Source organism: Panthera uncia (assembly GCF_023721935.1).
Source record: "Panthera uncia isolate 11264 chromosome B3 unlocalized genomic scaffold, Puncia_PCG_1.0 HiC_scaffold_1, whole genome shotgun sequence".
Classification (NCBI taxonomy): Eukaryota; Metazoa; Chordata; class Mammalia; order Carnivora; family Felidae; genus Panthera; species Panthera uncia.
This window is the reverse complement of record NW_026057582.1, coordinates 85331772-85359379: the sequence shown is the minus strand read 5'-3', so window position 1 is coordinate 85359379 and position 27608 is coordinate 85331772. Positions and strand designations below refer to the sequence as shown.

At 45.1% G+C, this 27608-nt stretch overlaps 1 protein-coding gene across 1 annotated transcript; it reads left to right on the top strand.

The window, feature by feature from the left end:
• Positions 1 to 22629, top strand: TGM7 (transglutaminase 7). The gene is made up of 13 exons (XM_049614129.1): positions 1 to 142; positions 5746 to 5928; positions 6591 to 6836; positions 7494 to 7612; positions 9242 to 9370; positions 9459 to 9636; positions 12146 to 12284; positions 16981 to 17084; positions 17433 to 17675; positions 19147 to 19473; positions 19868 to 20028; positions 22010 to 22143; positions 22374 to 22629. Exons 1-13 carry the CDS (start codon positions 1 to 3, stop codon positions 22627 to 22629), a joined length of 2361 nt encoding a protein of 786 aa, XP_049470086.1.
• Positions 22630 to 27608: the final 4979 nt, after the last annotated feature.

Genomic DNA, 27608 nt, shown 5'->3' with positions numbered 1-27608 from the left:
ATGTTCCAAAATGCTTGGGGAGGATTTCGTGGAGAAGTGGATGCTGAGTTTTACTGGAAAAATCGAGACAGTAGGGATGTAGATCCCTACATCCAGAGGTTTGGAGGCCACAACATGAATGAAGCAGAGTTTATGGGCTACCGTGAGATAAAATTGGATAGATAAGTTGGGACCACATTGTGGAGGACAGTGAACACTTCACGAAGAAATTTGTACTTGAACCTTCAAATAATAAGATATTTTTCTTCTTGCACATTCTAAGGAACATAGAAACACTCTGCAGTAATCTCATCGCTTAGGAATCTTCATGGGCTCTCACAAAGATGTATCCTTTTACATTTTTTAAAAGGGAAGAAATGAAAAAGAATGAAGTATTTATCAAAGTCCCAAACTGACAATAACGAGAAGTGGGAAAAGAAAAGACACTGACATAGAAGCTAGACTAAGTGCAGGGACAAGAGCAGAAGAGAAGGAGCCAAAGTGCACCTGACATTTGCTGGCAGGTGCTGGCTCTCACTGCTGGCTGTGCCTGGGATAATTTACCCTTCGCCATCTCTGTCTGGAGCTTTCCAGTCCTTTGCCAGTAGCCTGATTGCCTAGGATGTTGCTGGCTGTGGATTGTTTTAACCTGCCCCAGTCTTCACCCAAACTAGCTTTGCGAAGCACTGGAAGTCAAGGTATTTCAAGTGTTTATTAGCCTGCCACATGACCGTGAGCTTCAGTCCCTCGCACACACAGGGCGGTCCCTCTTTTCTTCTTGCCAACACTTTCGTTTAGGTCCTCTTAGTTTTTTTACCTGGGTTATTGCGACAGAGTCTCACTGCCCTTCCCTCTCTAGACTTTTTTCCCTCTGTCTGTGCTACATACCATAGCTGGATTAATCCTCAACTACAGCTTTGATGGTGCCACTCCTGCTCAGAAACCCGCCTCTAATCAAAGTAACACTTTTCCTTGATACAAAAGGAATACATGTTCAAAGCAAAAGTGTGACAATACCAAAAAACTCAAAGGAAAGAAAAATTTCCCATAATATCACCACCTACAGATAATCTGTAACATACTGGGTTTTAGTCTTTTTATGTAACTTTTTAATACCTCATGAATTATTTCCCCATATTCTTTGTTCTTTTTGTTTGTTATGTTGACATCAGAGGAATAAAGTTTATGTATCCAACACTTACTATAGGATATTTAGGTTGCACTGAACATCCTTATGTTTACATTTTTGTACATAAATTATGATTTTTTTTCTTAGGAAAAATTCCCAGAAGAGGAATTTGTGCCTCAAATGTATTTATGTTTTAAGGCTTTCTTTTCTTTTAAATGTTTATTTTTGAGAGAGAGAGACAGAGTGTGAGCGGGGAAGGGACAGAGAGAGACACACACACAGAATCAGAAGCAGGCTTCAGGCTCTGAGCCATCAGCACAGAGCCTGATGTGGGACTCGAACTTGCGAACTGTGAGGTCATGACCTGAGCTGAAGTTGGATGCTCAACCGACTGAGCCACCCAGGCGCCCCCCTTTTCTTTTATAATAAATATTGATGAGTTGCCCTCAGAAAGGTATACCATTTTATCCTCCCACTGTGGGTAGGTATACCCATTAGTAGTGGATCAAACAGCAGCATCTTGGCCTTGAGTCAAGCCCCCCCTCCCCATCCTGGCCCTGCTGCCCACAGAGGGTTTTCTCCTTCTCTTCCGCCACAGCCCCACTGCTGTCCTGTGAGGCTAGTCTCCTAGTACTTTACCCATGCTGCCCACATTGTACCAGCAAACATCTCAGAGCATTCCCTAGGGAAGGCAGGAAACCTTGAAGATTAAGAGGGAAGGCTCTGGAGCCAACCTACCTGGGTTCAAATCGCAGCTCTACCCTGTACCTTCCTGCATGTGGGCAACACTATTAACACCTCTATCACAGTGTGGTTGTGAGAACATAAATGATTTCAGACACATAAAATGCTTCGGATGGTACTTGGAAGGTAGTAGGTATTCAGTGAACATTAGCGACCATTATCAGCAGCAATTAGGAACCATGCTCCATCCTGGGTGTGGGGGATCCAGGAGTGAGAAGATGGCCAAGGTCTCTACTTCTGTGGAAATAATCCCAGATACTATTAAGTGCCCAGCAGAGAATAAAAAGGGTGTTTTGATGGTGAGCGATAGGGTGGGAGGTGGGGCATCACATTCAGTGGCTGAAGAAAGCCCCTGTGCAGCAGGTACCTCTGAGCTAAGACCCAAGTGGAGAGATGGAGTTGTCTGTGAGAGTAGGGCTGCCTCAGGTTTTGGTCTCAGATGGCAGGAGCTTCAGAACTCATAATAGGCAGATGACTGTTTTAATGTCCTCCCCATCTGCCCCCACACATTTTCAGGATGATAATACATGGGGGTATATTTTGATCCTTCCTTGTCTTTGTATTAGTCAAGCACCGGGAATCATGTGGCCAAGGCTTCCTCTCCTCTTGCTCAAGTCATTAACTCTGGTGGGCCAATGGCCAAGGCAAGAAGGCCTTGTGGGAGTTGACATGTTTTTACTAATTGCTTCTGCTTGATTTCCTGCCTTGTTAAACCTCTTCCTGATCCTTTTGGTTTTTGAATTTTTTTCCTGCTCCCTTGAAGGACCTCCCTCTTGTTCTCTGAAGTCACTGTCTTCCTGACATGAAAAGGCCTTCAGTGAGCCAAATGCATAATGGTGTTAAGTGGAATAAAAAAGAAAACGTGAGTCTCCAATGGACAATAAGTTTTCTCTGTGCACTGCAATCTTAGGCATGGAGAGGAAGGCATCTTCCTTCTTCCTCCTCCCCTTTCCTTCCCAAACCACCCCAGCCTGAGTAAAGGGAGAATTGATCTGCCCTTAGAAGTATGCTTCTAGCTGTGGACAGCAGCCCGGAAAAGGCTGCCCCCAGTCCTGTTCTCTCTTGTGGAAGTGACGTAAGCAGTTCTGTGTGCTTTTCACTGCCTCTTTTGGGTATCTGATCTTTCAGGGTGGAACGGTCACTGGATGTTACACATGGGGTGGAGAAGCTTCCTTTGGAGGCTCCGTAGTTCCTGGTATGAAAATGTCAGGTCCCTCAGGAAAAGATAAGATACAATCAGTATCTAGGCCAGTTGCTTTCAAACTTTTTGACTCTGACCCACAGTTTACATCATGACCCAGTTACACATAAAATTATTCTTCCTCTCCTTATGTGTGCTACATTGTGATATTTTCTATTTAAAAAAAATATTGGTCACATTTCTCTGAATTGATTTTGCAAACTACTAATGGATTGGACCTGATGTTTAAAAAATGCTGCTAAGTAACTCAAAGGCATACGTGTTAGATCTCGTCCTGACTTCTCTGGTTGCAATAATATAATTATTTAAGTGCCTAAGTTACAATAAGAGGTTTAAAAACTTTGTACTATTTGATCCAGTGATTCATCTTTGAATCTGCCTCAATGAAAGATGGTTACAAGAAGGGGGATCAAGGGACCATCACGCACATTCTGTTTTCAGTCAAATGTTTAACAAGGTTGTGGGAAAGATACAAATATGAAAGTTGGATTTGATTTTAGGCTGTGAAGGAAAATTTTAAACACTTAATCCCATTTCCTCAGATGAAGTATCAGATGTAGTCACAGCTAGTTGAACAACTATACTTAAAGAGTATTTCCTAATAACTTAGCATTAACCTGGAAGAAAACTCCAACATGATACTCCATTGGTGTCTGACTTAAGCCCTAATGCTTAGAACCATCTTATTAGCAATGTCTCGGATGAAGACCTGGAAAACAGTTTAGGCAGTGCCCAGATGGCAACGTAAAGCATTTGGGTGAAAGAACAAGGATTTAAGAATTCCAGCCAGGTAGGAAAGATGGGCCAAAACTATCAAAGTGAACTAATTTAGCAAAAACATAAAGAATCAGTGTGGAAGTTCAGAATGTGAATGGCACAAAAACTGGTAGGTGCTAAAATTTGTGTTTCCTCTAGGATGCGGTTTGGCAGCATCCCCGGCCTCTACCCCAAGTTGTGACAACCAAAAATGTATCCAGACATTGCTACATGTCCTTCAGGGGACAGAATTTCTCCACTGGAGAACCACTGAGATAAACTGATGTGCTACTAGGGAAAAAGATCAAATGGATTTTTGTTTACAGTAAGCGCAGTAAATATCACCAGCAAAAATGACTCAGGGGCGCCTGGGTGGCTCAGTTGGTTAAGTGTCCAACTTTGGCTAAGGTCACGATCTCCCAGTTTGTGGGTTCAAGCCCCGCGTCGGACTTTATACTGACAGCTCAGAAGCCTGCTTTGGATTGTGCATCTCCCTCTCTCTCTGCCCCTCCCCCACTCGCATGCTGTCTCTCTCTCTCTCTCATTCTCTCTCTCTCAAAAATAAAAATAAATAAACATCAAAATTTTTTTAAAAAAATAACAAAGTGGGGCACCTGGGTGGCTCAGTCGGTTGAGCGTCCGACTTCAGCTCAGGTCATGATCTCGCAGCTCGTGAGTTCGAGCCCTGCGTTGGGCTCTGTGCTGACAACTCAGAGACTGGAGCCTGTTTCAGATTCGTCTCCCTCTCTCTCTGTCCCAACCCACTCGCATTCTGTCTCTGTCTCTCTCAAAAATAAATAAACATTAAAAAAAATTTTTAAAATAACAAAGCAAATACAATCTGAGGCTGTGTCATTACTAGCACTAAGAGCAATTAATGATTACTGAGTGCTTACTCCGTACCTGCCACTACCAGAAGTCCTTTACCTGTGAATCTTCACTCAATGCTCACACGGACCCTATGGGGTAGGAATACCACTGTCTCTATTTTGCAGCTGAGGACACTGATGTCTCTGGGTATTAAGTGACTCGCTCAAGGTCTCAGAGCTAAGGTAGTGACAGCCCACACTCTGGCCAGTTGTGCTATGAGAGTCTTTAAACTGTACGCTAGGTACACACACAGTAGCTTCCTGGGAAGAGTCAGTGCCCTCATACACCCAGAGCATGGCTGAGAGGTGAGAAAGAAGCTACCTACCCAGCATCTTAAGCAGGGACTTGCCTGTAGCTGAGGTCACAGCCTCTAGTCAGCTCACTGACTTAATTCATACAAAATTCTAATATGTTCTTTCTTCTATCAGCATGATAATAGAGTAACTTTTGGAAAGACTGTCAACAAAAGTGGTTAATAGCATGTGGTGGCACTTCATAGATTAAGTGTTAATTATCTGGAAACATTTCTCTTCCTGGGACCCTAATTTTGTTTTTTTGTTTTTTTTTTTTAATGTTTAGTTATTTTTGAGAGGGTGAGAGACAGAGTGCCAGTGAGGGAGGGGCAGAGAGGGAGGGAGGGGCAGAGAGGGAGGGAGACACAGAATCTGAAGCAGGCTCTAGGCTCTGAGCTAGTCAGCACAGAGCCTGAGGCAGGGCTTGAACTCACAAATGTTGAGAGTATGACCTGAGCTGAAGTCGGACGCTTAACCTAATGAGCCACCCAGGTGCCCCCTGGGGCCCTCAGTTTTGAGCCCTATAGCTCTGGGTCCAGGTGCAGAGTCACCAGGATCACAATCTTCCCACTCCAGGGTTGGGGCCTGCTAAACTGCCAAGGCTAAGTTGTGAAACTAGCAGGCAGGGGTGGCAGAAGGGCTCAGGTGTAGACAGTAATCCTACCGAAGTCAGAGCCAGGTGCCGCAGAAATGATTGAGAAGTGTTGGGGGATGTTGAACGTGGGGAGCCACAGCTGGGCAGTGACCTGTCTCCTCTCCTGATACCCCTCCAGTGGCAGCCTTGAAGTTCAGGTCTGTGGACTTGCAGAGCCCAAGAAACAACCAGCAGCATCACACGCAGGAGATGGGCCTGAAGCGGCTTGTTGTACGCCGGGGCCAGTCCTTTCTGCTCCAACTACATTTCAGCCGACCCTTCCGCTTTGGGACAGACTACCTCACCTTTGTGGCTGAGACGGGTGAGTTCACCCTGCCCTAAGGCAAAATTCACCTGTAGGGCTCCCACCTCCCCTTCTTGAGTGCTCCCTCCCCTCCCTCTTCCTGGGATCCCCAGGACCCTCTAAGTGCTCACCTGATAAGTGACATTAAAGAAAGATTTGGCCAACTCAGCAAATTGAAACTGTGATGATAACAGCCATTTTTTTTTTAAGTTTATTTACTTTGATAGAGAGAGAACACAAGCTGGCGAGGGGCAGAGAGAAGGAGAGACAGAATCCCAAGTAGGCTCTGTGCAGAGCCTGATGTGGGGCTCTGTGAGATCATGACCTGAGCTGAGATCAAGAGTCAGATGTTTATCCAACTGGGCCACCCAGGCACCCTGATAACAGCCAATTTTTAAATGCACAATAGGCACTGTGCTGAAACTTCATATATACTATATAATTTAATCCCCATGACAGGAGTTTTAGCTTTCAGGTACTATGATGATCCCATTTTACAGGTAAAAATACCTGAGGCCCACAGATCTTCAGTGGCTTGCCCAAAGACATCCAGTGGCAATAAAAGCCTTAAACCAAAAGGATTAGCCAGTGGTGGAAGAAGGTGAGGGTCCTCCTAGCCCCCTGGAATCATGTCACATAGATTTTAAACCTCACTGAGGGGTCATTTGTCTCTCACACAGGACCAGCGCCCACGGAATTGCTGGGAACCCGAGCCACCTTCTCCCTTACCCAGGCTCGACAAGGGAATGTCTGGAGTGCTTCTAACTTCACCATTGACACCAACTCACTCTTTGTCTCCCTTTTTACACCATCCAATGCAGTCGTTGGTCCCTACACTCTGAAGATAGAGATCTCTCAGGGCCAGGGTCACAGTGTGACTCACCCATTGGGAACTTTCATCCTGCTTTTTAACCCTTGGAATGCAGGTACAACTGCTTCACAGGCTGTAATGACAACCTGATCCACTAGGAAGGCTCAGGGAGGTTCTTCTGAGAAAGCCCAGAAGATAAAAGCTGCTTATCTATGCCATACCACGTGCTCACTGCAAACCATCTTTAAAAAAAGAATTTTAATGGCATGATGAAAATGCTTGTGGTGTGATGTGCAGTGAAAGAGATTAGGAAACGGAACACAGTGTGATCTTAACTGTATTACATGTACGTGGACAGAAAGAGTGGCAGGAATATACCAAACTGTAGTGGTGGGTGTCTGTGAGGTGTGGGAATGAGTGATTTTCATTATCTGCATTCCGTCATCCATATTTTCCAAGTCTCGACAATAGGCTTTCTACTTTTACAATCAGGAAATGATAATCATTATGTTTTAAAGTACAGATTATATCACTGGCCTCTAGAAGAGCATTATAGACTTTTAAGGGGTCCAGTTTCCATTTCTATTGCCGCCAACCCATTCCTTCCCCTATTATCCAGCAAGACACTGTCATTACTGTATTTTATTTTATTTTATTTTATTTTATTTTATTTTGTTTTGTTTTATTTTATTTTATTTTATTTTATTTATTATTATTATTTTTTTATTTCTCTGTTTGTCTTTTGCCCCCTCTCCTACTCTTAACCACTCAGAGGATGATGTCTACCTGCCAAGTGAAATACTATTGCAGGAGTATATCATGATGGACTATGGCTTTGTTTACAAGGGTCATGAAAGATTCATCACCTCCTGGCCCTGGAACTATGGGCAGGTAATACTGTCACCAGAAATGGGGCCTGGGGCAGGTCTCCTTATGCTGGTTCTTAATCAACTCTATTAGCTCACAAAAGGCCACTAACAAATGTCACAGTGTGTGGTGCGGGGCCAATTTTCCAACCAGTAAGAGGGGAAAGGAAGGAAGGGGAGATATCTTTCAAGTTTTTAATATTTTATATAAAAAACTTAAAACATTATCCAAGTAGACAGGATACTAAAATGAACCTGTCTCTCAGCTCCAGTAATGAGCAATTTATGGTGAATCTTATTCCATCTATACCAGGGGTTTGCAAACTAGAGTCCACTGACTGTTCTTGTGTGGTTCATGAGTTAAAATGGTTTTTGTGTTTTTAAGTTGTTGAAAAAGAACTCAAAATTTTTTTGTGATATGCAAATTATATGAAGTTCAAGCTGTGGTGTCCATAAATGACATTTTACGGGAACACAGCCATGCTCATTCACTTAAGTATCACCTGTGGCTGTGTTAATGCTACAGTGGTAGAGTTGTGTAGCTGAGACAGAGACCCCACAGCCTGCAAAAGCTAAAATACTTACTATCTGGTCCTTTACAGAAAAAGTTTGCCATTCCCTGGTCTGTACTGTCCCCATCCCTCCAAACTTATCACTGGAAGTTTTGAAAGGAATTTATAGATACCATATCACTTAATAGAGTACTACTTTGATTATAGCTCTAAAAGATAAAAACTCTTCCTGAAAAAGTGAATATTATCATAACTGAAAAAATAGACAACAATTCTTTAATAACATCAAATATCCTGTCAGTGTACAAACGGCAGGACCTTTGGCTCTGGGCAACTTTTCCACTTTCAACCAGTAAATATGACTGGTATACTTTCTGCCTCCCTCCCACTGACATCTCAGCCCCATCCACACTCACCAGGAGGGTGGTGGGGAGGGAGTGGGGAGACTGTGTGCTCCAACTGTGACAATTTGTGTGATTTTTTGAAACGGAGACATATGTCTGCATCCCCACCTCTCCCTCACTCACCTGTGCACATCACAGCTGCAAAGACCCAGCATTCTCCATACTTTACATAGGCATATGTATCAAGTATATGTTATAAACTTATGTCATGAACCTACACTAGCTTCTCCTGGGTTCCCAGCTACAGCTGAACTCCTCTACTTGATTTCAAGGCTCCCATACTCTTCTCCCTCACCTTTCACAGCTGCCCTGTTTTTATCCATCTGGTCTTTCCTACTCCCTCATGTCCTCCAGAAAAGAGAACCTCTAAGCCCCTGTCCTGGGCAGCACCATACTCAAAGACCTCAGGTGAACATCCCCACCCTGCTCTCTTCCTGTCTACCTGGCCCTTCCAAGCCTACTGGTGCTAATGGCCTTCTCTGATCTCTTGTCAACAGGGATCCCTCACCTCCAAATTCTGTCTGCATTTTCCATTAGAGCCACTCAGGTTCATTTTCCAGAATTCTGAATCTCATACACTCCCAATTTGACTTATAAGCTCTTTGAAGGCAGGACCTTGTCTTATATTTAACCCCATCCTCATCTCCAGCACATACACACCATCCCTCAAAGCCTGTGTTATTGACTTGAAGTTTTAGGACACTCTTCTCTTTTCTCTCCCTTGAAATCACTTGGAAGTTTGAAGAGGACATCATAGATATCTGCTTTGAGATCTTGAACAAGAGCCTGTACTTCTTAGAGAACCCATCCAAAGACTACTCCCAGCGGAATGACCCTGTGTACGTCTGCAGGGTGGTGAGTGCCATGGTAAGAACAGAAGCTCTCCCGGCCCTGTCTGAGGACAATCTGAGCTTCCCTAGGGCACTGTGGGGACCCGCCTGTCTGTCCTTTGCAGATCAACAGCAACGATGACAACGGTGTGCTGCAGGGAAACTGGGGAGAGGACTACTCCAGGGGGGTCAGCCCGCTGGAGTGGAATGGCAGCGTAGCCATCCTGCGGCAGTGGTTAGCCAGGGGCAGGCAGCCTGTGAAGTATGGACAGTGCTGGGTCTTTGCAGCTGTGATGTGCACAGGTGAGTGAGGGAGAGATGGGGATGCAGAAGCATTCATTTAATTTTTGTGATGACCCTTTGAAGTCGGGCTCTGGTTATCTCCATTTTCACATAAGTTAACTGTGGCCTGACCATAGCCCCACAGCTAAGAGATGGTGCACACAGGGACTCTCACCCAGCACACTCCATACTCTTGGGGACTCCTGCATATTTTCCTAGGAGGGAGGTTGACCCGTCACAATCACTCTGCAGTCTCCTTGATGGCAGTTAGACTATTAAAATAGTCACTTGGATAAAGAAGAGTGTGGCCCCAAAGTGGAAGCAAAGGCAGCTTCTCTCTGCCACTGCTCAGGTTTCTCAGCTCCTGGTGAGCCTGGAGTCAGGGACAGCTGGGGGAAGCTTGAAGTACAAGCAAATGGTCTGGGAAAGTCTGATCCCACCTGTAGGCAGAGCTGGCGGCTCCCAAATACTTCTTGGAGAGTTTCTTGAGGAGTTACAATAGGAGATTTGCTACTTTGCTAACTACCCACATGGAGCATCAGTGTTTTTTGCATTACCATTTATTTATGATTTAGTGCAAAGGTGTTGATCGGATTATCTGTGAGGATGAGGGAAAGACAGAATACTGAGGTGTCTGCCTGTCTTGCCCCATGCAAGGCAGGAGTACCTTACACATGCTACCTGTTGTGTTGTGATGCTCAGTGTTTGCTGAGTGAATGGGCTGACTCTGAATTGGAGGATGAGGGAGCAAAGAACAGAGAAGACAGAGACAGGGGCCAAAGACAAAGTTCTAGATTTTTCTGAGAGGGGCAGCATAGCTTGGCAGATATGTACAGGTGCTACAGATAGACGAGATGTTTAAATCTGAGTATTCAAACAGAGTGACCTCACTTTGCTCATTCATTTTCCCTGGAAAATGCTCAGCACAGCACCAGCATTTAATACGGCCACATTTGTCTTGGGCTAGGAAGTCCCTGGTTAGGCAGGTGTTGTAGAGGAGAGCTTGGGCCCTTAGGCCCTGGGATGAGAGGGAGAAGGTCTAGGTCTGCATCCTTACTCCATCTTGAAGCCTCTCCCCACTCCCAGGCCCTAAAGTTCTGGGGCCATTGAGGAAGGGGACAGCTGCTCCCACCACACAGCCTCTGGCCACTTGCAGTCCTGCTCTAGCTGTCACCCCTGCAGAGAGGTTATGAAAAGCTCAGGAGATGTGCTGGGAGTAGAGAAGTGACTGTGAGCACATGGCTGGCTCCCTTTGGGACTCTTGAATCAATTGTAACAAAAAGATTGGTCAATCTCAATAGTCCTCTTACTTTTCAAAGCACTATAATCCTCCCAGCAGCCTCAGGAGGCACCCACTGCTGGTCCTGAGCTGGAGAGGGATAGGATAAACTTGTCTGAACTCCTCGCCTCGCTGGCTGAGGTGGAGACCTATGTTCCAAAGGTCACATCTGGCTCTTGGCTTGATTTTACTTGGCCTTGGGAAGGTGTGTGTGTGTGTGTGTGTGTGTGTGTGTGTGCGCACACGCGCTTACGCTTGGGTGTGATGATGGTGTAGGTGATGTAATATCTGCTTTGTGTGAGTAGATCTTAACTACTTAAGTGAAATCTTAAGATCTTAACTCAGTTTTGGGGGCACCTGGGTGGCTCAGTAGGTTGAGCGTCCAACTTGGGCTCTCAGGGCATGATCTCAAGGTTCATGAGTTCAAGCCTTGCACTGGGTTTGCTGCTATCAGCACAGAGCCCGCTTCAGATCCTGTCTCCCTCTCTCTCTGCCCCTCCCCAGCTTGAGCTCTCTCAAAGATAAATAAAACATTTAAAAAAAAAAAAAAGAAAAAGATCTTTACTCAGCATTAAAAAGCCTTTGTAGTACTATCCTGAGATGCCACAAGAGGATGCTGTTGCCTTATCAAAGATGGCTATTGCCTCATTGTACAAGCAAGTTCCCTCTGTCTCTGATGTCTTCCAATTACTTCTATGTCTATCTTGCCCTTCTATCCTTTCTCTGATTTCTTTCTTACCTCCTCCAAATCCTTGTATTTCAGTAGAATTACAGATTCAGAATTTCAGAATTGAAAATCATCTGTTTCAATTCCTTATTTTGTTACACACAAGGAGACTAAGGCCCAGAGAAGTTAAGCCACACAGCTTCTCTTCTAAAACAGGCCACAAGGCCTGAAGTTTTTAATTTTCTTTCAAATTAGCAAATGTTTTAGGTTCTCTGTTTTTAATCTGGAAAGCTGCTGAATGGAAAAAGCGCTACATAATAAATTGAGTTGCTTATTGTTGTTTTAAGTAACCTTCAAACGATTTCTTTTTCCTAGTGGGATGGAGACCATCAATGGGGCAGGTAGGCAGCAGGGTTCTGGGCCTGGGTGCAGTGCTTTGAGAATAAAGGACTTACAGGTATGGATCTGCAAGAATCTTGGCCTTCTTTCTCTCCTCCAGCTTAAAAGTTAGAAAGCATGCATGGGGAGCTAACGATTCTGCTTGAAATGAACTCAGTGATTCTCCATGTTTTCTTTCTCTTTAGTAATGAGATGTTTAGGTGTTCCAACCCGTGTGGTTTCCAATTTTCGTTCTGCACACAACATGGACAGGAACTTGACCGTCGACACCTACTATGACCAAAATGCAGAGATGCTGCCTACTCAGAAGCGAGACAAAATATGGTAAGGGACACCATCTCAAACACATCTCTCTCCATGTCAGGAAGGGTAAGGAAGCTCTGACCTGGTTCTCTCTAGTTTTGAGGCAATATCATCCTTTATCTTGTTGCTGGTGCCCAGAGAGCAATTCCCTAACCTAGGAGACTGTTCTGGCTAATTACATCATCACACTAAACTCCCTTCAGAAATATAAGACTATGGAATAACATTCTGAAGCCCACAACCAAAAAAATTGATTTTGTGTTCTGTGACCACTAACTTCAAAATCTTTATGCATCTTACATGACTCTTCCTTCTTTGAGCCATCTGTTTGTGCCATTCTCTGTTTCTCCTCCGGGCAAAGCCTACACTTGCTGCTTTTGTCCACTTCCTCAGTCTCTCCTGTTTCCTCCTCTATCCACCTCACTCCCTCTGTGTGTGTGTGTGTGTGTGTGTGTGTGTGTGTGTGTGTGTGCCTTTATTTCTGGATCTCTGATCTCTTCCCCTGGCTCCCTTCTCCTCTGCTGTACTGTAAATCTGGTGTCATGTTTTTCCTTTTCCAGCCAGTTTCCAGGTCAGATCTTTGGGTTGTGTGAGAGCTAGTGGCAATCCTTGGAGCCCCTCCCACTCTGAGCTCCTAAAGGGCTGAAGAACCCCCGATTCAATCAGCAGTGGTGTATCTGAGAAGGCTATATCACTTATGTAGCATTCGGTGTGTGAATGCATAACCTGAATCTAATTATGAGAAAGCCTCAGATAAGCTCAAAATGAATATAGCTCTGGCAAATAAATACTGAATTCAAAATTTCAATGTAATAAAACAAAGGCTGAGAAACTGCTCCAGATCAAGGTAGACAAAGGAGACAGGACAGCTAAATGCAATGTGTGATCCTAGACTGGGTGGTAAAGAATGTAATAAAGGACACTATTCGAATTCTACCAAACATTTAAAGAGTTAATGCCTATTCTCTTGAAGCTGTTCCAAAAAATAGAAATGGAAGGAAAACTTCCAAACTCTTTCTATGAAGCCAGCATTACCTTGTTTCCAAAACCAGACAAAGACCTAACTAAAAAGGAGAACTATAGACCAATTTCCCTAATGAACATGGACACAAAAATCCTCAACAAGATACTAGCCAACTGGATCCAGCAATACATGAAAAAAATTATTCACCACGACCAAGTGGGATTTATACCTGGGATGCAGGGTTGGTTCAATATCCACAAAACAATCAATGTGATTCATCACATCAATAAAAGAAAGGACAAGAACCACATGATCCTCTCAGTAGATGCAGAGAAAGCATTTGACAAAATACAGCATCCTTTCTTGATAAAAACCCTCAAGAAAGTAGGGATAGAAGGATCATACCTCAAGATCATAAAATCCGTATATGAAAGACCCAATGCTAATACCATCCTCAATGGGGAAAAACTGAGAGCTTTCCCCCTAAGGTCAGGAACAAGACAGGGATGTCCACTCTCACCACTATTATTCAACATAATATTGGAAGTCCTAGCCTCAGCAATCAGACAACACAAAGGAATAAAAGGCATCCAAATCAGTCAGGAAGAGGTCAAACTTTCACTCTTTGCAGATGACATGATACTCTATATGGAAAATCAAAAAAATTCCACCAAAAACCTGCTAGAACTGATCCATGAATTCAGCAAAGTCACAGGATATAAAATCAATGCACAGAAATTGGTTGCATTCCCATACACCAACAATGAAGCAACAGAAGGAGAAATCAAGGAATTGATCCCATTTAAAATTGCACCCAAACCCATAAAATACTTAGGAATAAACCTAACCAAAGAGGTGAAAAATCTATACACTGAAAACTATAGAAAGCTTATGAAAGAAATTGAAGACACACACACAAAAAAAAAAAAAATGGAAAAAGATTCCATGCTCCTGGATAGGAAGAACAAATATTTTTAAAATGTCAATACTACCCAAAGCAATCTACATACTCAATGCAATCCCTATCAAAATACCAGCATTCTTTACAGAGCTAAAACAAACAATCCTAAAATTTGTATGGAACCAGAAAAGACCCCAAATAGCCAAAGCAATCTTGAAAAAGAAAACCAAAGCTAGAGGCATCACAATCCCGGACTTCAAGCTGCATTACAAAGCCATAATCATCAAGACAGTATGGTACTGACACAAAAACAGACACTCAGATCAATGAAACACAATAGGGAACCCACATATGGACCCACAAATGTATGGCCAACCAATCTTTGACAAAGCAGGAAAGAATATCCAATGGAATAAAAACAGTCTCTTCAGCAAGTGGTGCTGGGAAAACTGGACAGTGACATGCAGAAAAATGAACCTGGACCACTTTCTTACACCATACACAAAAATAAACTCAAAATGGATGAAAGACCTAAATATAAGACAGGAAGCCATCAAAATCCTCAAGGAGAAAGCAGGCAAGAAACTCTTTGACCTTGGTTGCAGCAAATTTTTACTCAACATGTCTCCAGAGGCAAGGGAAACAAAAGCAAAAATGAACTGTTGGGACCTCATCAAAATAAAAAGCTTCTGCACAGCAAAGGAAACAATCAGCAAAACTAAAAGGCAACCGACGGAATGGGAGAAGATATTTGCAAATGACATATCAGATAAAGGGTTAGTATCCAGAATCTATAGAGAACTTATCAAACTCAACACCCAAAAAACAAATAATCCAGTGAAGAAATGGGCAAAAGACATGAATAGACACTTCTCCAAAGAAGTTCGACATCCAGATGGCCAACCAACACATGAAAAAATGCTCAACATCACTCATCATCAGGGAAATACAAATCAAAAGCACAATGAGATACCGCCTCACACCTGTCAGAATGGCTAACGTTAACAACTCAGGCAACAACAGATGTTGGCAAGGATGCAGAGAGAGAGGATCTCTTTTGCACTCCTGGTGGGAATGCAAACTGGTGCAGCCATTCTGGAAAACAGTATGGAGATTCCTCAAAAAATTAAAAATAGAACTACTCTATGACCTAGCAATTGCACTAATAGGTATTTATCCAAAGGATACAGGTATGCTGTTTTGAAGGGGCACATGCACCCCAATGTTTATAGCAGCACTATCAACAATAGCTAAAGTATGGAAAGAGCCCAAATGTCCATCAATGGATGAATGGATAAAGCAGATGTGGTATATATATACAATGGAGTATTACTCAGCAATCAAAAAGAATGAAATCTTGCCATTTGCAACTATGCGGATGGAACTGGAGGGTATTATGCTAAGTGAAATTAGTCAGAGAAAGACAAATATCATATGACTTCACTCATATGAGGACTTTAAGATACAAAACACATGAACATAAGGAAAGGGAAGCAAAAATAATATAAAAACAGGGAGGGGGACAAAACACAAGAGACTCTTAAATATGGAGAACAAACAGGGTTACTGGAGGGGTTGTGGGAGGGGAGATGGGCTAAATGGGTAATGGGAATTAGAAATCTGCTCCTGAAATCATTGTTGCACTATATGCTAACTAATTTGGATGTAAATTAAAAGCTAAAAAATAAAAAAAAAGAAGATGTGGTAGATATATACATAATGGAGTATTACTCGGCAATGAAAAAGAATGAAATCTTGCCATTTGCAACTACGTGGATGGAACTAGAAGTATTATGCTAAGCGGAATTAGAGAAAGACAAATATCATATGACTTCACTCATATGAGGACTTTAAGATACAAAACAGATGAATATAGGAGAAGGGAAGCAAAAATAATATAAAAACAGGGAGGGGGACAAAACATAAGAGACTATTAAATATGTAGAACAAACAAAGGGTTGCTGGAAGGGTTGTGGGAGGTGGAATGGGCTAAATGGGTGAGGTGCATTATTCTTGAAATCATTGTTGCACTATATACTAACTTGGATGTAAATTAAAAAAAATAAATAGGACATATTTGGTCGATTGATAAAATTGAAATATAGACAGTAAATTAGATAAAATATTATATCAATAAGAAATGCGTGGGGTTGATAACTGTAAGGGAAGATCTCCATTCTTAGAAAATACACACTGAAGTAAAAAACAAAAGAAAAAATGTATTGATAATCTTCAAATCCATACTGAAAGAAAGCCAATGATAAAGCAAATGAAGCGAAATGTTAACGATAGATAACTTGGGTATATGGGTATTTTTTGTAATTTTTAAAAATGTTTATTTATTTTTGAAAGAGAGACAGAGACATGAGCGGGGGAGGGGGGGCAGAGAGAGAGGGAGACCCGAAATCCAAAGCAGACTCCAGGCTCTGAGCTGTCAGCACAGAGCTCAGTGCGGGGCTTGAACTTATGAACTGTGAGATCATGACCTGCACTGAAGTCTGACGCTTAACTGATTGAGCCACCCAGGCACCCCTGGGTATTTTTTGTAATATTCTTGCAACTTTACTGTAAGCTTGAAATTACTTCCAAATAAAGAGTAAAAAAAAGGGGGGGATATAATTAGTACATAACAACTTTGTACAGTGCCATATAGTACCTAGATTTTTCATGGGTGATCACTTCATAATTTATACAAATGTTAAATCACTGTTGTACACCTGAAAATAATACAATATAGTATGTCAATTACATTTTAAATTTTAAAAACAACAATATAAAGCACTCAATATAGTGTCTGATACCTGACAAATCCAGGAAAATGTGAATCTTCATTTCCTTACTCTTCTCTGCAGGAATTTCCATGTCTGGAATGAGTGCTGGATGATCCGGAAAGATCTCCCACCAGGATACAATGGGTGGCAAGTTCTGGACCCCACTCCCCAGCAAACCAGCAGCGGTGAGTGAGGGCCACTGTGGAAGGATCTGGGCTCCGTGGGGGTGCTGAGCAGGGGGACTGATCACATGAGCAGGAGGCCAGAAAGGGGTAGTATTTTTTCTTACTTCATTGCCTTCAGCTGGGTGACCCAGATGACTTGCAGGACCTTGTTTTCTCACCTGCAAAGTGGGGAAGCTGATAAATGCCACAGGTGGCTGTGAGGATCGGATGAATTTGTGGGAACCTGAGAGCGCTCGGTGTGTGAGGGTTTTCTCCATCCCATCCCCTTACCTGCCCTCGCCACCACCAGCCGGCCCAGTCCACATGCTAGCAGCTGTCAGCTGTCCTCAACTTCTGTTCCTTCCACAGGGATATTCTGCTGCGGCCCTGCTTCTGTGAAGGCCATCAGGGAAGGGGAGGTTCACCTGCCCTATGACACCCCATTTGTGTACGCCGAGGTGAATGCTGATGAAGTCATTTGGCTCTTCAGAGATGGTCAGGCCCAGGAAATCCTGGACCATAACACCCATTCCATTGGGAAGGAAATCAGCACCAAGATGGTAGGGTCAGCTAAGCGACAGAACATTACCAGCTCCTACAAGTATCCAGAAGGTGCTTGGGGCCCTGGGGTTTCAGGGTGGGTGGACATGACGTCTGTTGTGTTCTTCCCAGTGAGAACGGCTCATGCCTGTTAAAACCAACACCACCTGATCACCTCCTCCTCATCGCAAACTCCCAGGGGCTTTCCTGGACCCTGGCCATGTGGGCCTAGGGCTGCTGGACTGAGCGAATAAAAACAGAGAGTGCCCAGTTAAATCTGAATTCCAGATCAGTTCAGATAAGCAAATATTTCATTAGTATAAGTGTGTCCCAAATATAGCATGTAATATACTTAAACAAAAATTATTATATACCTGAAATTCAAATGGAATGTTCTTTATTATTATGGCAACTCTGTCCTAGGGTCATATCATGGTCTCCTTACATCATGGCAGTGGGGGTGGCAGCAAGGAGGGAGGTGGACACTTAAGGAGGGAAAGGAAGGACACCTGGCCTGTGGAAGGGAGTAGATGTCCCTGTGGAGAAGGCCAGGGTGGCATCAGGCTGCCTGAGTACCAACAATGCTGCTATGTTGGTACTGCTATGTTCCAGTGGTATAAGCCTGGATGTGTTCTTAACATCCCTGTGCCTCCACCTCCTCATCTGTAAAATGGGTTAATGATACCTCAGAGGGCTATTGTGAGGGCAGCTGAGTATACAGAGAAAGCACTTGGAGCAATGCCTCTGGCGCATAGTAACTTTACTAGAAAAGTCCACAATTTGGGATGAGTTGGAGTTCAACCTGAATGTTGAGTAGACCCCAGGAGCAAGAGATGAAGACCCACTTAAAAGATTTGAGCATGTATTTTATTTATTTTATTTTTTTTACCTTTTATTTTATTTTTTTCTTCAATATATGAAATTTATTGTCAAATTAGTTTCCATACAACACCCAGTGCTCATCCCAAAAGGTGCCCTCCTCAATACCCATCACCCACCCTCCCCTCCCTCCCACCCCCCCATCAACCCTCAGTTTGTTCTCAGTTTTTAAGAGTCTCTTGAGCATGTATTTTAGAAGTGAGGATGTTGATGCGGTGGGGGAGGGGGGAAACCTTTGGCTTTGATGATGATGATGGCAGTGATGATGGTGACAATACTGATGACAAAGAACAGTATTGGGTACTTATATTCAGCAACTCATTTAACTCAAATTTTTGGCAACTCTATGAGGCAAGGAGATATATCTGGGTTATAAATGAAAGAATTGAGCACCAAGGGATTAAGGGACACCTAGCTGAGCAAGATTTGAATGCAGCACCAAGCAATATACCAATCCCCTGTTCTCAGCCACGATGCTGTATTGTCTCCTTATGTGGCTCCTTATGTGTACCTATTGTCTCCTTATGTAGCTGTATTGTCTCCTTATGTAGCTTCCCTTTGGGAAGGGAGCTGGAAGTTTCTGGGTGGCTTGTTTCCCAAAGAAGGCCACTGGTCCTCTCAACCCCTCCTCACTGAGGTCTTTCCTGGCTCTCCTTTCTGCCAGGATCCCCTGAGGAGCGATCTGTGTTCATGAAGGCTTCCCAGAAATTGCTGGGCCCAGGAAGGGCCTCCTCACCCTTCCTGGATCTGCTGGGGTCCAGGGGGTCTCAGGATCAGCCAGCCCAGCTGCAGCTTCACCTGGCCAGGACGCCTGAGTGGGGCCAGGACCTGTTGCTGAAGCTGCATGCCCTGAGGGTGCCAGACAGAGTCCACCCCCGGGGTCCCATCAGACTGGTGGTGCACTTCTGCGCACAGGCCCTGCTGCACCAGGGTGGCACCCGGGAGCCCCTCTGGAGGCAAACAGTGCACTTGAACCTGGACTTTGGGGAGGGTGAGTATGAAAAAGGCCTGGAAAATCACCTATAGGGATGGGAGCTGTGGGGTCATGAACAAAGCTGGGATGGTTCAGCCAGATTACACAGAGATCCCTGCACCCCAACACACACGTGCCAGGTAGTGAAGCTGTTGTTGGCAGGGGGTCACATATGCCATGTGCTGTACCTCTGACACTATCCCACTAGGTGAGACATAGCAATGACTTCTGGGGGCAATAGGTATAGGTTAAGTACACTGTATCTTTCTCTTTGTTATGCACACATACTTTCACACACATACAGACTCACACACATAGTCTCTCACACATACAAATTTCCGTGTGTGTGTGTGTGTGTGTGTGTGTGTGTGTCTTTGTTTCCAGACTCAAGATGTCTTTTGTCTGTGCTTAGAGATACAGTGGCCGCTCTTGCTACCCTACGACAATTATAGAAACAAGCTGACAGATGAGAAGCTGATCCGTGTGTCTGGCATTGCCAAGGTGGAGGATGTGGGGAGGTCCATGCTGGTCCTAAAAGATATCTCTCTGGAACCTCCCAATTTATCTATTGAGGTAAGGTGTCTTGGACAGAAATTGGAGCCCGGAAGCCCTTTGACTCACCCGACCCAGGGGCTGGGGCTACAGCAGTGAATGAGATACAGTCCCTGCTTCAGACACCAAATAGATGATTAAAGCACAGTATGGTGTTGTCTTGTCCTCTGTGCAAAGTGCAGGGCAGAGTGGAAGTCTTCCCAGAGGAAGTGACATTTCGTGGAGGATGCATAGGCAGACACTGTCCAGAGAAATGAGATGGAGATGAAAGCATTTTAAGTAGGGAGATAGCTTTGCAGAGGCAGAGAGGCAGGAGAGGCATGGCTGGGAGATTGAGTAGAGGAGCCGGATTTGAGAAAAACCACAAGTGAAATTCCAAAGGTGACTGCAGATAACACAGGGTTGACAGGGAAGAGGGAGGACACATGAAAGGAGCCTCAGATTTGAGTTCTAAGATTGTGTGGCTGGCAAGGTTATTACAGGTGGAAGAAGGATAAATGGAGGGCAGAAATATTCCCCATCTCCCGTTACCAGGGTTTTCCTTCCCTCAAAGCCTCCTTTCTCCATCTCCCCTCCTGTTCTAAAGAACTTGCCCACTGCCTGATCCCAACCTGGCTTTGCACCTGCTGGATTTGTTAGTGGCACACTCCACCCCAACCAGAATGAGTAGCTCCACATCATAAACCATGTGACCACCTGACAGTTTTCACCTGGGCGTGTTGTCAGGCCACGGTGCGGCAAACAGTGGGCAGAATCACAGCCTGGTGCTGAGGCGAGGACCCTGCCCCCATTACCCAGAGCCCTGGTTACAAACAAGATCCAATGCAAACACATCAGAACCAGAGTAGACTATCAATTGGTCCCCACAGTTAAGGGAACTGGGGATGATTTGTGTGAGTATGAAGGATAGGACAAGGGATTTGTTTCTTTCATTTGAATTTTAGAGAAGTCAGGATGGGTTCTTACTTTTTCTTAATTCTCTGTTTGAGGCAGAACATGCCTCGAGTATGATCTGGGTGGTCAGGACCCATTTTAGTTCAACATACGTTCATCAAATATCCACCACCTGGTTGGCACTGCACTAGGCACTGGGCTCGAGAAGTGAGTAGGATAGAGACCCTGCCTCCCACTCACAGGCCAAGGCCATGCTGCCCTATGACACAGACCTCATGTGGGATGCACAGAACACACCTGGGGAAACTCAAGAGTGTTTCTACTGTCAGAACAACGTGGGGGAAAGATCCTGGCTGGGGTCTGGGACACCTGGCTCAGGTCCTGGCTCTGCCATATCACGTGACATTGGCCTCAGAAGGATAGTGCTAGGGGTACCTGGGTGGTTCCGTCAGTTAAGCATCTGACTCTTGGTTTGGGCTCAGGTTGTGATCTAGCGGTTCATTAGTTTGAGCCCTGTATCAGGGTCTGCACTGATGGTGCTGAGCCTGCTTGAGATTCTCTTTCTCCCTCTCTCTCTCTGCCCCTCCCCTGCTTGTGGTCCCTCTCTCTCTCAAAATAAATAAGTAAATGGAAAAAAAAGAAAGATATCACTGATAGCATATGGATGGTGCATATAGCACCACTTCTTATCCCATGCCTGTGTCAGACGCTACTAGTCAGTCGTAACTCTCTGACTCTGGATCTGTCCTCAGGATCCTTTTCAACACGCCATTTCTATTAGCCATGATGAACAGATTGGAGCTGGCACTTTAGTTGAAATCTAATTGCCATCCTGAACTAGATGGTGGGGAGGGAAATAGATTTCAACTTGGTGCCAATTCCCAATTGGCAGTGGCTTCCTGAAGCATTGTGACTTTCTAAGACAGGTCAGGATATTTGTTAACCTTGAATACTCTTCGGCTTACATTCTTCTCTCCCAATTGCAGTGGTTTAGCAGTAAGGAAGCAGTCCCTGGTGGTGAAGAGAAGGACAGTGGAATGAGGGTATTGAACTGGAGTGTGGAAATGAGGCCAGTTGCCCACAATATCCCTGTCTTCTCTCCTCACAGGTGTCTAAAAGGGCCGAGGTGGGCACGGCACTGAGAGTCCACATCACCCTCACCAATACCCTAATGACTGCTCTGAGTAACTGCATGATGGTGCTGGAGGGAAGTGGCCTCATTGATGGGCAGATATCCAAAAAGTAAGTACCGTCTGTCTCATGCTGGTCTCTGACAAGGGGTAACTTGTGGGGTCATAGGTCGGTCCTTTGTCTCCTGAATGGTGCCTACTCGCCCCCACTTTCCCACCCTCCTTGGGGAAGGTTGACCTTGGTGGTGTTGGGGGGTGGGAGGTGCTTACTCCAAGAGGGGTAACTATATCACCCATCCCAGCAGTTACTTAAGGCTCTAACAGGCTCTTTTTGACTTTCAGCATTGGGACTCTGGTGGCTGGACACACCATCCACATTCAACTGGACCTCTACCCCATCAAAACTGGACCACGCCAGCTGCAAGTCCTCATCAGCAGCAACGAGATCAAGGAGATCAAGGGCTATAAGGACATCTTTGTTGCTGCAGCCAGGGTTTCTTCAGCCCCGCCCCGCCCTGCCCCGTACTCTCCCAACCACCCCCTCCCGTCTCTCCCTGAGCCCAGCACCCTTCCTACTGCTCCCCTCTTCATCCCCTAGCCCCTTCCCTACCCCCCACTCCTGATACCTTTCCAGCCCTCTGGCAGCCCCACCTTGGCCTTTTCTGCTCCTGAAGGTGTAATGTTATCTTTGCCCCTTCTCTGTCCGGTTCCTGGCCTGCTTGGGGTGAATGAAGCACTATTAGAACCTCTGTGCATCTTGGGAAGAGACAATAAAGACCTCTTAATTTATCAACAGTGTTCTCTCTTCTGTGCTAAGAACCTACTTATTGCTGCTGGCTGGTCCCCTGGCCTGGCTGCCAGCTGCATTGGCTGGGCCCTCTCTGCTCTTCCTGTCTTATCTCTCTCCTGCCTTAAGTCCCCAGTCACAAAATAAGGCCAATATGATTCCCTTAAATCAGCCTCTCTGGAATTAAGGACCCCAGGTCTCTCCATTTAAATGGTCTTAGCCTGCAGATGGAGGCTGGAGGGAAGTCTGGGGAGGGCTGCCTGGGAAGACAGTGACTGTGCCACCAGGGGACCAGCCAGAGATACCTAGCAGGACTTCTCTGCTGTCCCCTGAGAGCACAGGGATGGCTGGGCCAGTCCCACTCAAAATCATTTGTGCTCATTCTAGATAATTTGGAAAGACCAGAAAGGTGAAAAGAAACAAAAGAAAAATCACCTATAGTTCCTCATCCCAGAAGAAATCTCTGCTAACAGTTTGCCACATATCTTTCTGGCCTTCCTCCCACTATTCATTGTGATTTTTTTTTTAACTGATTTTTTTAAAATTTTTCTTAACGTTTATTTATTTTTGAGACAGAGAGAGACAGAGCATGAACGGGGGAGGGTCAGAGAGAAGGAGACACAGAATCTGAAACAGGCTCCAGGCTCTGAGCTGTCAGCACAGAGCCTGACGCGGGGCTCAAACTCACGGACCGCGAGATCATGACCTGAGCCGAAGTCGGACGCTTAACCGACTGAGCCACCCAGGCGCCCCTGTGATTTTTTAAGTTATCATTAGGGGCGCCTGGCTGGCTCAGTTGATAAAGCGTCTGACTCTTGATTTCAGTTCAGGTCATGATCTCATAGTTTGTGACTTCAAGCCCCATGTCGGGCTGACAGCGTGGCACCTACTTGGGATTCTCTCTCTACATCTCTCTCTGCCCCTCCTCCCTCCAATTAAATAAATAAACTTCAAAAAATAAAGTTATCATTACCTGGCTATCATTAAAAGGTAAGAGATAATAAGTGTTGGTGAGGATATGGAGAAGAGGGAATCCTTGTGCATGTTGGTGGGAACGCAAACTGGTGCAGGCACTGTGGAAAACAGTATGGAGGTTCCTCAAAAAGTTAAATATAGAACTACCATATGTCCCAGCAATCCCACATCTGGGTATTTATCCAAAGGAAATAAAATCACTATCCTGAGAAGAAACCTTCATTCCCGTGTTTGTTGCTGCATTATTGACAATAGCCAAGATAAGGAAACAACCCCAGTGTCTGTCAGTGGATGAGTGGACAAAGATGTTCACACACACACACACACACACACACACACACAGAGAGAGAGAGAGAGAGAGAGAGAGAGAGAGAGAGAGAGAGAGAGAAATATTATTCAACCATGAAAAAGAAAGGAAATCCTGCCCTTTGCTATAACATGGATGGACTATGAGGGCATTATGCTAAGTGAGAGATAAGTCAGGGACAACAAGTACTTTATGATATCACTTATCTGTGGAGTCTAAAAAAGCTGAACTCCTAGAAACAGAGAGTAGATTGGTGGTAAGTGGGGGCTGGGGGTGAGGGAATTGGGGAGATGTTAGTCAAAGAGAAGAAACTTCCACTTGATAGATAAATAAATTCTGGAGATCTAATGCACATCATTGTGATTATAGTTAACAATAGTGTATTTTATACTTCAAATTTACCAAGAGACCAGGTCTTAAATGTTCTCACTGCAAAAAAGAAATAACTGTGTCATGATGGAGGTATCAGTAACACTACGGTAGTAACATTACAACATATAAATGTATCAGATCAACAGGTTGTACACCTTAAGCTTACACAATAGTATATGCCAATTATATCTCAATTAAAAAAATTAAAATATAGTTATCATTATAAATTGGCATATTTGCATCATGGAAATTTTGGAAATTCCAGAAACACAGAAAAGGAGAGCATGCTCTTGCAGGTTTTCAGACGTGGGCCCTTTATCCTTGCCACTGCTCACCTGCTCAGTGGCTCTGCAGGTTCACTTGGCTTATCTCACCACCCTCTCCTCCTCCTCCTTCTCCTTCTCCTCCTCCTCCTCCTCCTCCTCCTCCTCCTCCTCCTCCTCTCCCCTCTCTCCCCTCCCCTTCCCTCTCATCTTTCTCCTTTCTCTGTTTTTTAAAATTTATTTTGCTTTCACAGGCTGCTTTGTGAAGGAAGGGCAGGAGCCTGCACACCCACCCTCCACCCTGTGTGCTGGCTGCTCTCGTCCCCACTGAGTGCCGTTGGGCATTTCTGTGGGGCTCTGTCACTGCTTTGTCACTGCTGTGTTCCAGGTGGCTCCTTGCCCACCTGCCGGAGAAACTGAGCTGGCTCCTGTGGAAATCTGAAACCTTGCTCCACCTGCCAAGTGCCTGGGCCTCCTTTGTTTAGTCAGTGCCCCTCCTGTCAGGTCAGCCTGGGGGCCTGGCAGTGTCACTTGTGTCGCTGGAGGGAAAGAGTGGACAGGCTTCCTACTGGGCCTTCAAGGGCCTTCCATAAGGGCATTAGCCATTTCTACCTTCCCAGTTGACCTTTCAAATTTTCCACTCTCCTTACACAAAAATTGGCTGTAAAAAGTGTACTCTGTAGTGTTTTCTTTTTCTTTCATGTAGGCAAGCCTGTCTGGCTTCGTTTCTCTACCTCAGCTGGACAAGCTAGACAATCTCAAAGTCCCTTCCAGCTCCAAAGGCCCTCAGGACCCAGGATGCTGGGGCTCATGCCCCCTGTTGCAGAGTGCCTTCAGATTAGGTCCTGGCCAACCCTCCTTCACTGTCCTCGCCCTCCCCTTGTCTCATAAAACCCGGTGTGCTGGCCTCCCAGGCAGTGGTGCCCACAGACAAACTCTGAAAGAAATGTCCTGGCTGTGCAGCAGGGGGCACAAAGCAGACCAGCTCCCAGGTCTCCTGACTGCTGGTCTTCCCCAACAATTCCCCGCCATGTTCATGTCCCCAGCAATTCCCCATATGCTGCTCAGTGTCACTGTGTGATATAAAGCACAGAGCTCCGGGGCCAACTTCTAGGTCCCTCAGGTGCAAGACAATAGTAGCAGTGCCAGCCCCCAGAGGGTTACTGTGAGGATCAAATGAGAAAGTGTGTTCTAAAGGGCTTTGTAAGTTGTGAAGTACATTCATGTGCAGAGGTCCCTGATTGGTTTAGTCACCTCTTCTGAGTGACTGTCTCCATTTCTGATCATAGAAAAGGAAGGAGGCAGGGGTGCCTGGGTGGCTCAGGCAGTTAAGCGTCCGACTCTTGGTTTCAGCTCAGGTCATGATATCACGGTTTGTGAGTTCGAGCCCCGAATCGGACTCTGCACTGACAGTGCAGAGCCTGCTTCAGATTCTCTCTCGTGTCTTTCCCTTAGCGTCTCTCACTCTTGCTCTCTCAAAAATAAATAAATAAACATTAAAAAGAAAAGAAAATGGAGGAGGCAGAGGAACCCACCTGGATCTGCCAATTCATGCTTCCCTTTGCTACTGTTTGGAGGGAATCTCCCATGGAGCCCATGGACCCTGATTTTACAGACAAGGAAACTGGAATGTGGCTGAGGGCATACTGGGAATTCATGGCAGGGCCAAACGTTAGCATCCTAGTCTCTCTGAGTCTTAGAAAGGTCTGGAGGTACCCCACCCCCATCCTGGTAGAGCTGGTTCAGGGGGATGGCAGGTGAGCCCACACCTCCCTATTTGAGTGTCCCAGGATCTGCTCTGTGCCCTTCCCCTGCAGGTCACAGCCCTGCTTCCCTCCAAACAGGAAGGTGCCCATCAACTCTGCTGAGCTTCCCTGGCTCTCCTCTGCCTCCCTTACCCTAGACAAGCCACTCTGACCAGAGTTGACTCCCTCCCCCAGCACACACACAACACACACCTTCTGACTAATGATTTGTAGGAATCAAATGAAAAGCTAAACCTATAAGCCAGCTCCTTAGCTCAGTGCCATGAAATAGGCTGCTGTTGTCGGATGGCCACTGGGCACCTTCCTCTTTGGCTCCTTCACCTCTCCAGACCCACCCGCCCTCACTGCACTCACCTTCCTGTTTCTCCTCACAATTAAGCTCTCCTGCCTATGCCTCCTCCTTCTCCCCAAGCTAACCCATTTCCACTAGTGTGGCAGTGGGTTCAGGCACGTATCCATTTGTTCGTGTATGGATCATCTTTTAATTCATTCAATTGCACGGTCAACAAATATGAACTGGAAAACTGGCCATGCTTCAGATACTGCATTAAGCATTTATGCACGACTTTGGAGTCTGACTTTTGTGTGCGAAATCTAGTTCCACTAGTTCTTAGTGATCTTAGGAAAACTATTTAATACCTTTAAGGCTCGATTTCCTCACCTGTAATATAGGAACAATCATAGTACCTAACTCAGGGGAATGGCATGAAGATTAAGTGGGATGATGCACTGGAACTGAAAAGATGTCGCTAGTTCTTCCGGTAGTTTCACTATTAGCCATTATCATTAGTAAGCACTGGGGATAGATTAATAAGATATAGGCCATGACTTCCCGGGGGATTGGTGGGGAAATAGGCTAAGTATTTATAACGTGGAGTATGAGTAGGCTAATAGGGAATGAAAAGGGGGTGCCCCTAAATGCCTGGTATGCCTGGCGTGGTGGAGAGGGGGTGTTAGGAAGACCTCCTGGAGGGGCAGCACTTGAGCCTGGATCTGAGAAAGGTGAGAACTGAGAGAAGGACATTTCAGAAAGAGAGAGACTGGCAGGTGCAGTAACAGGTGCAGGAAAGCAGATCTGCATCTGAGAACGGCAGATATTTGGCCTGA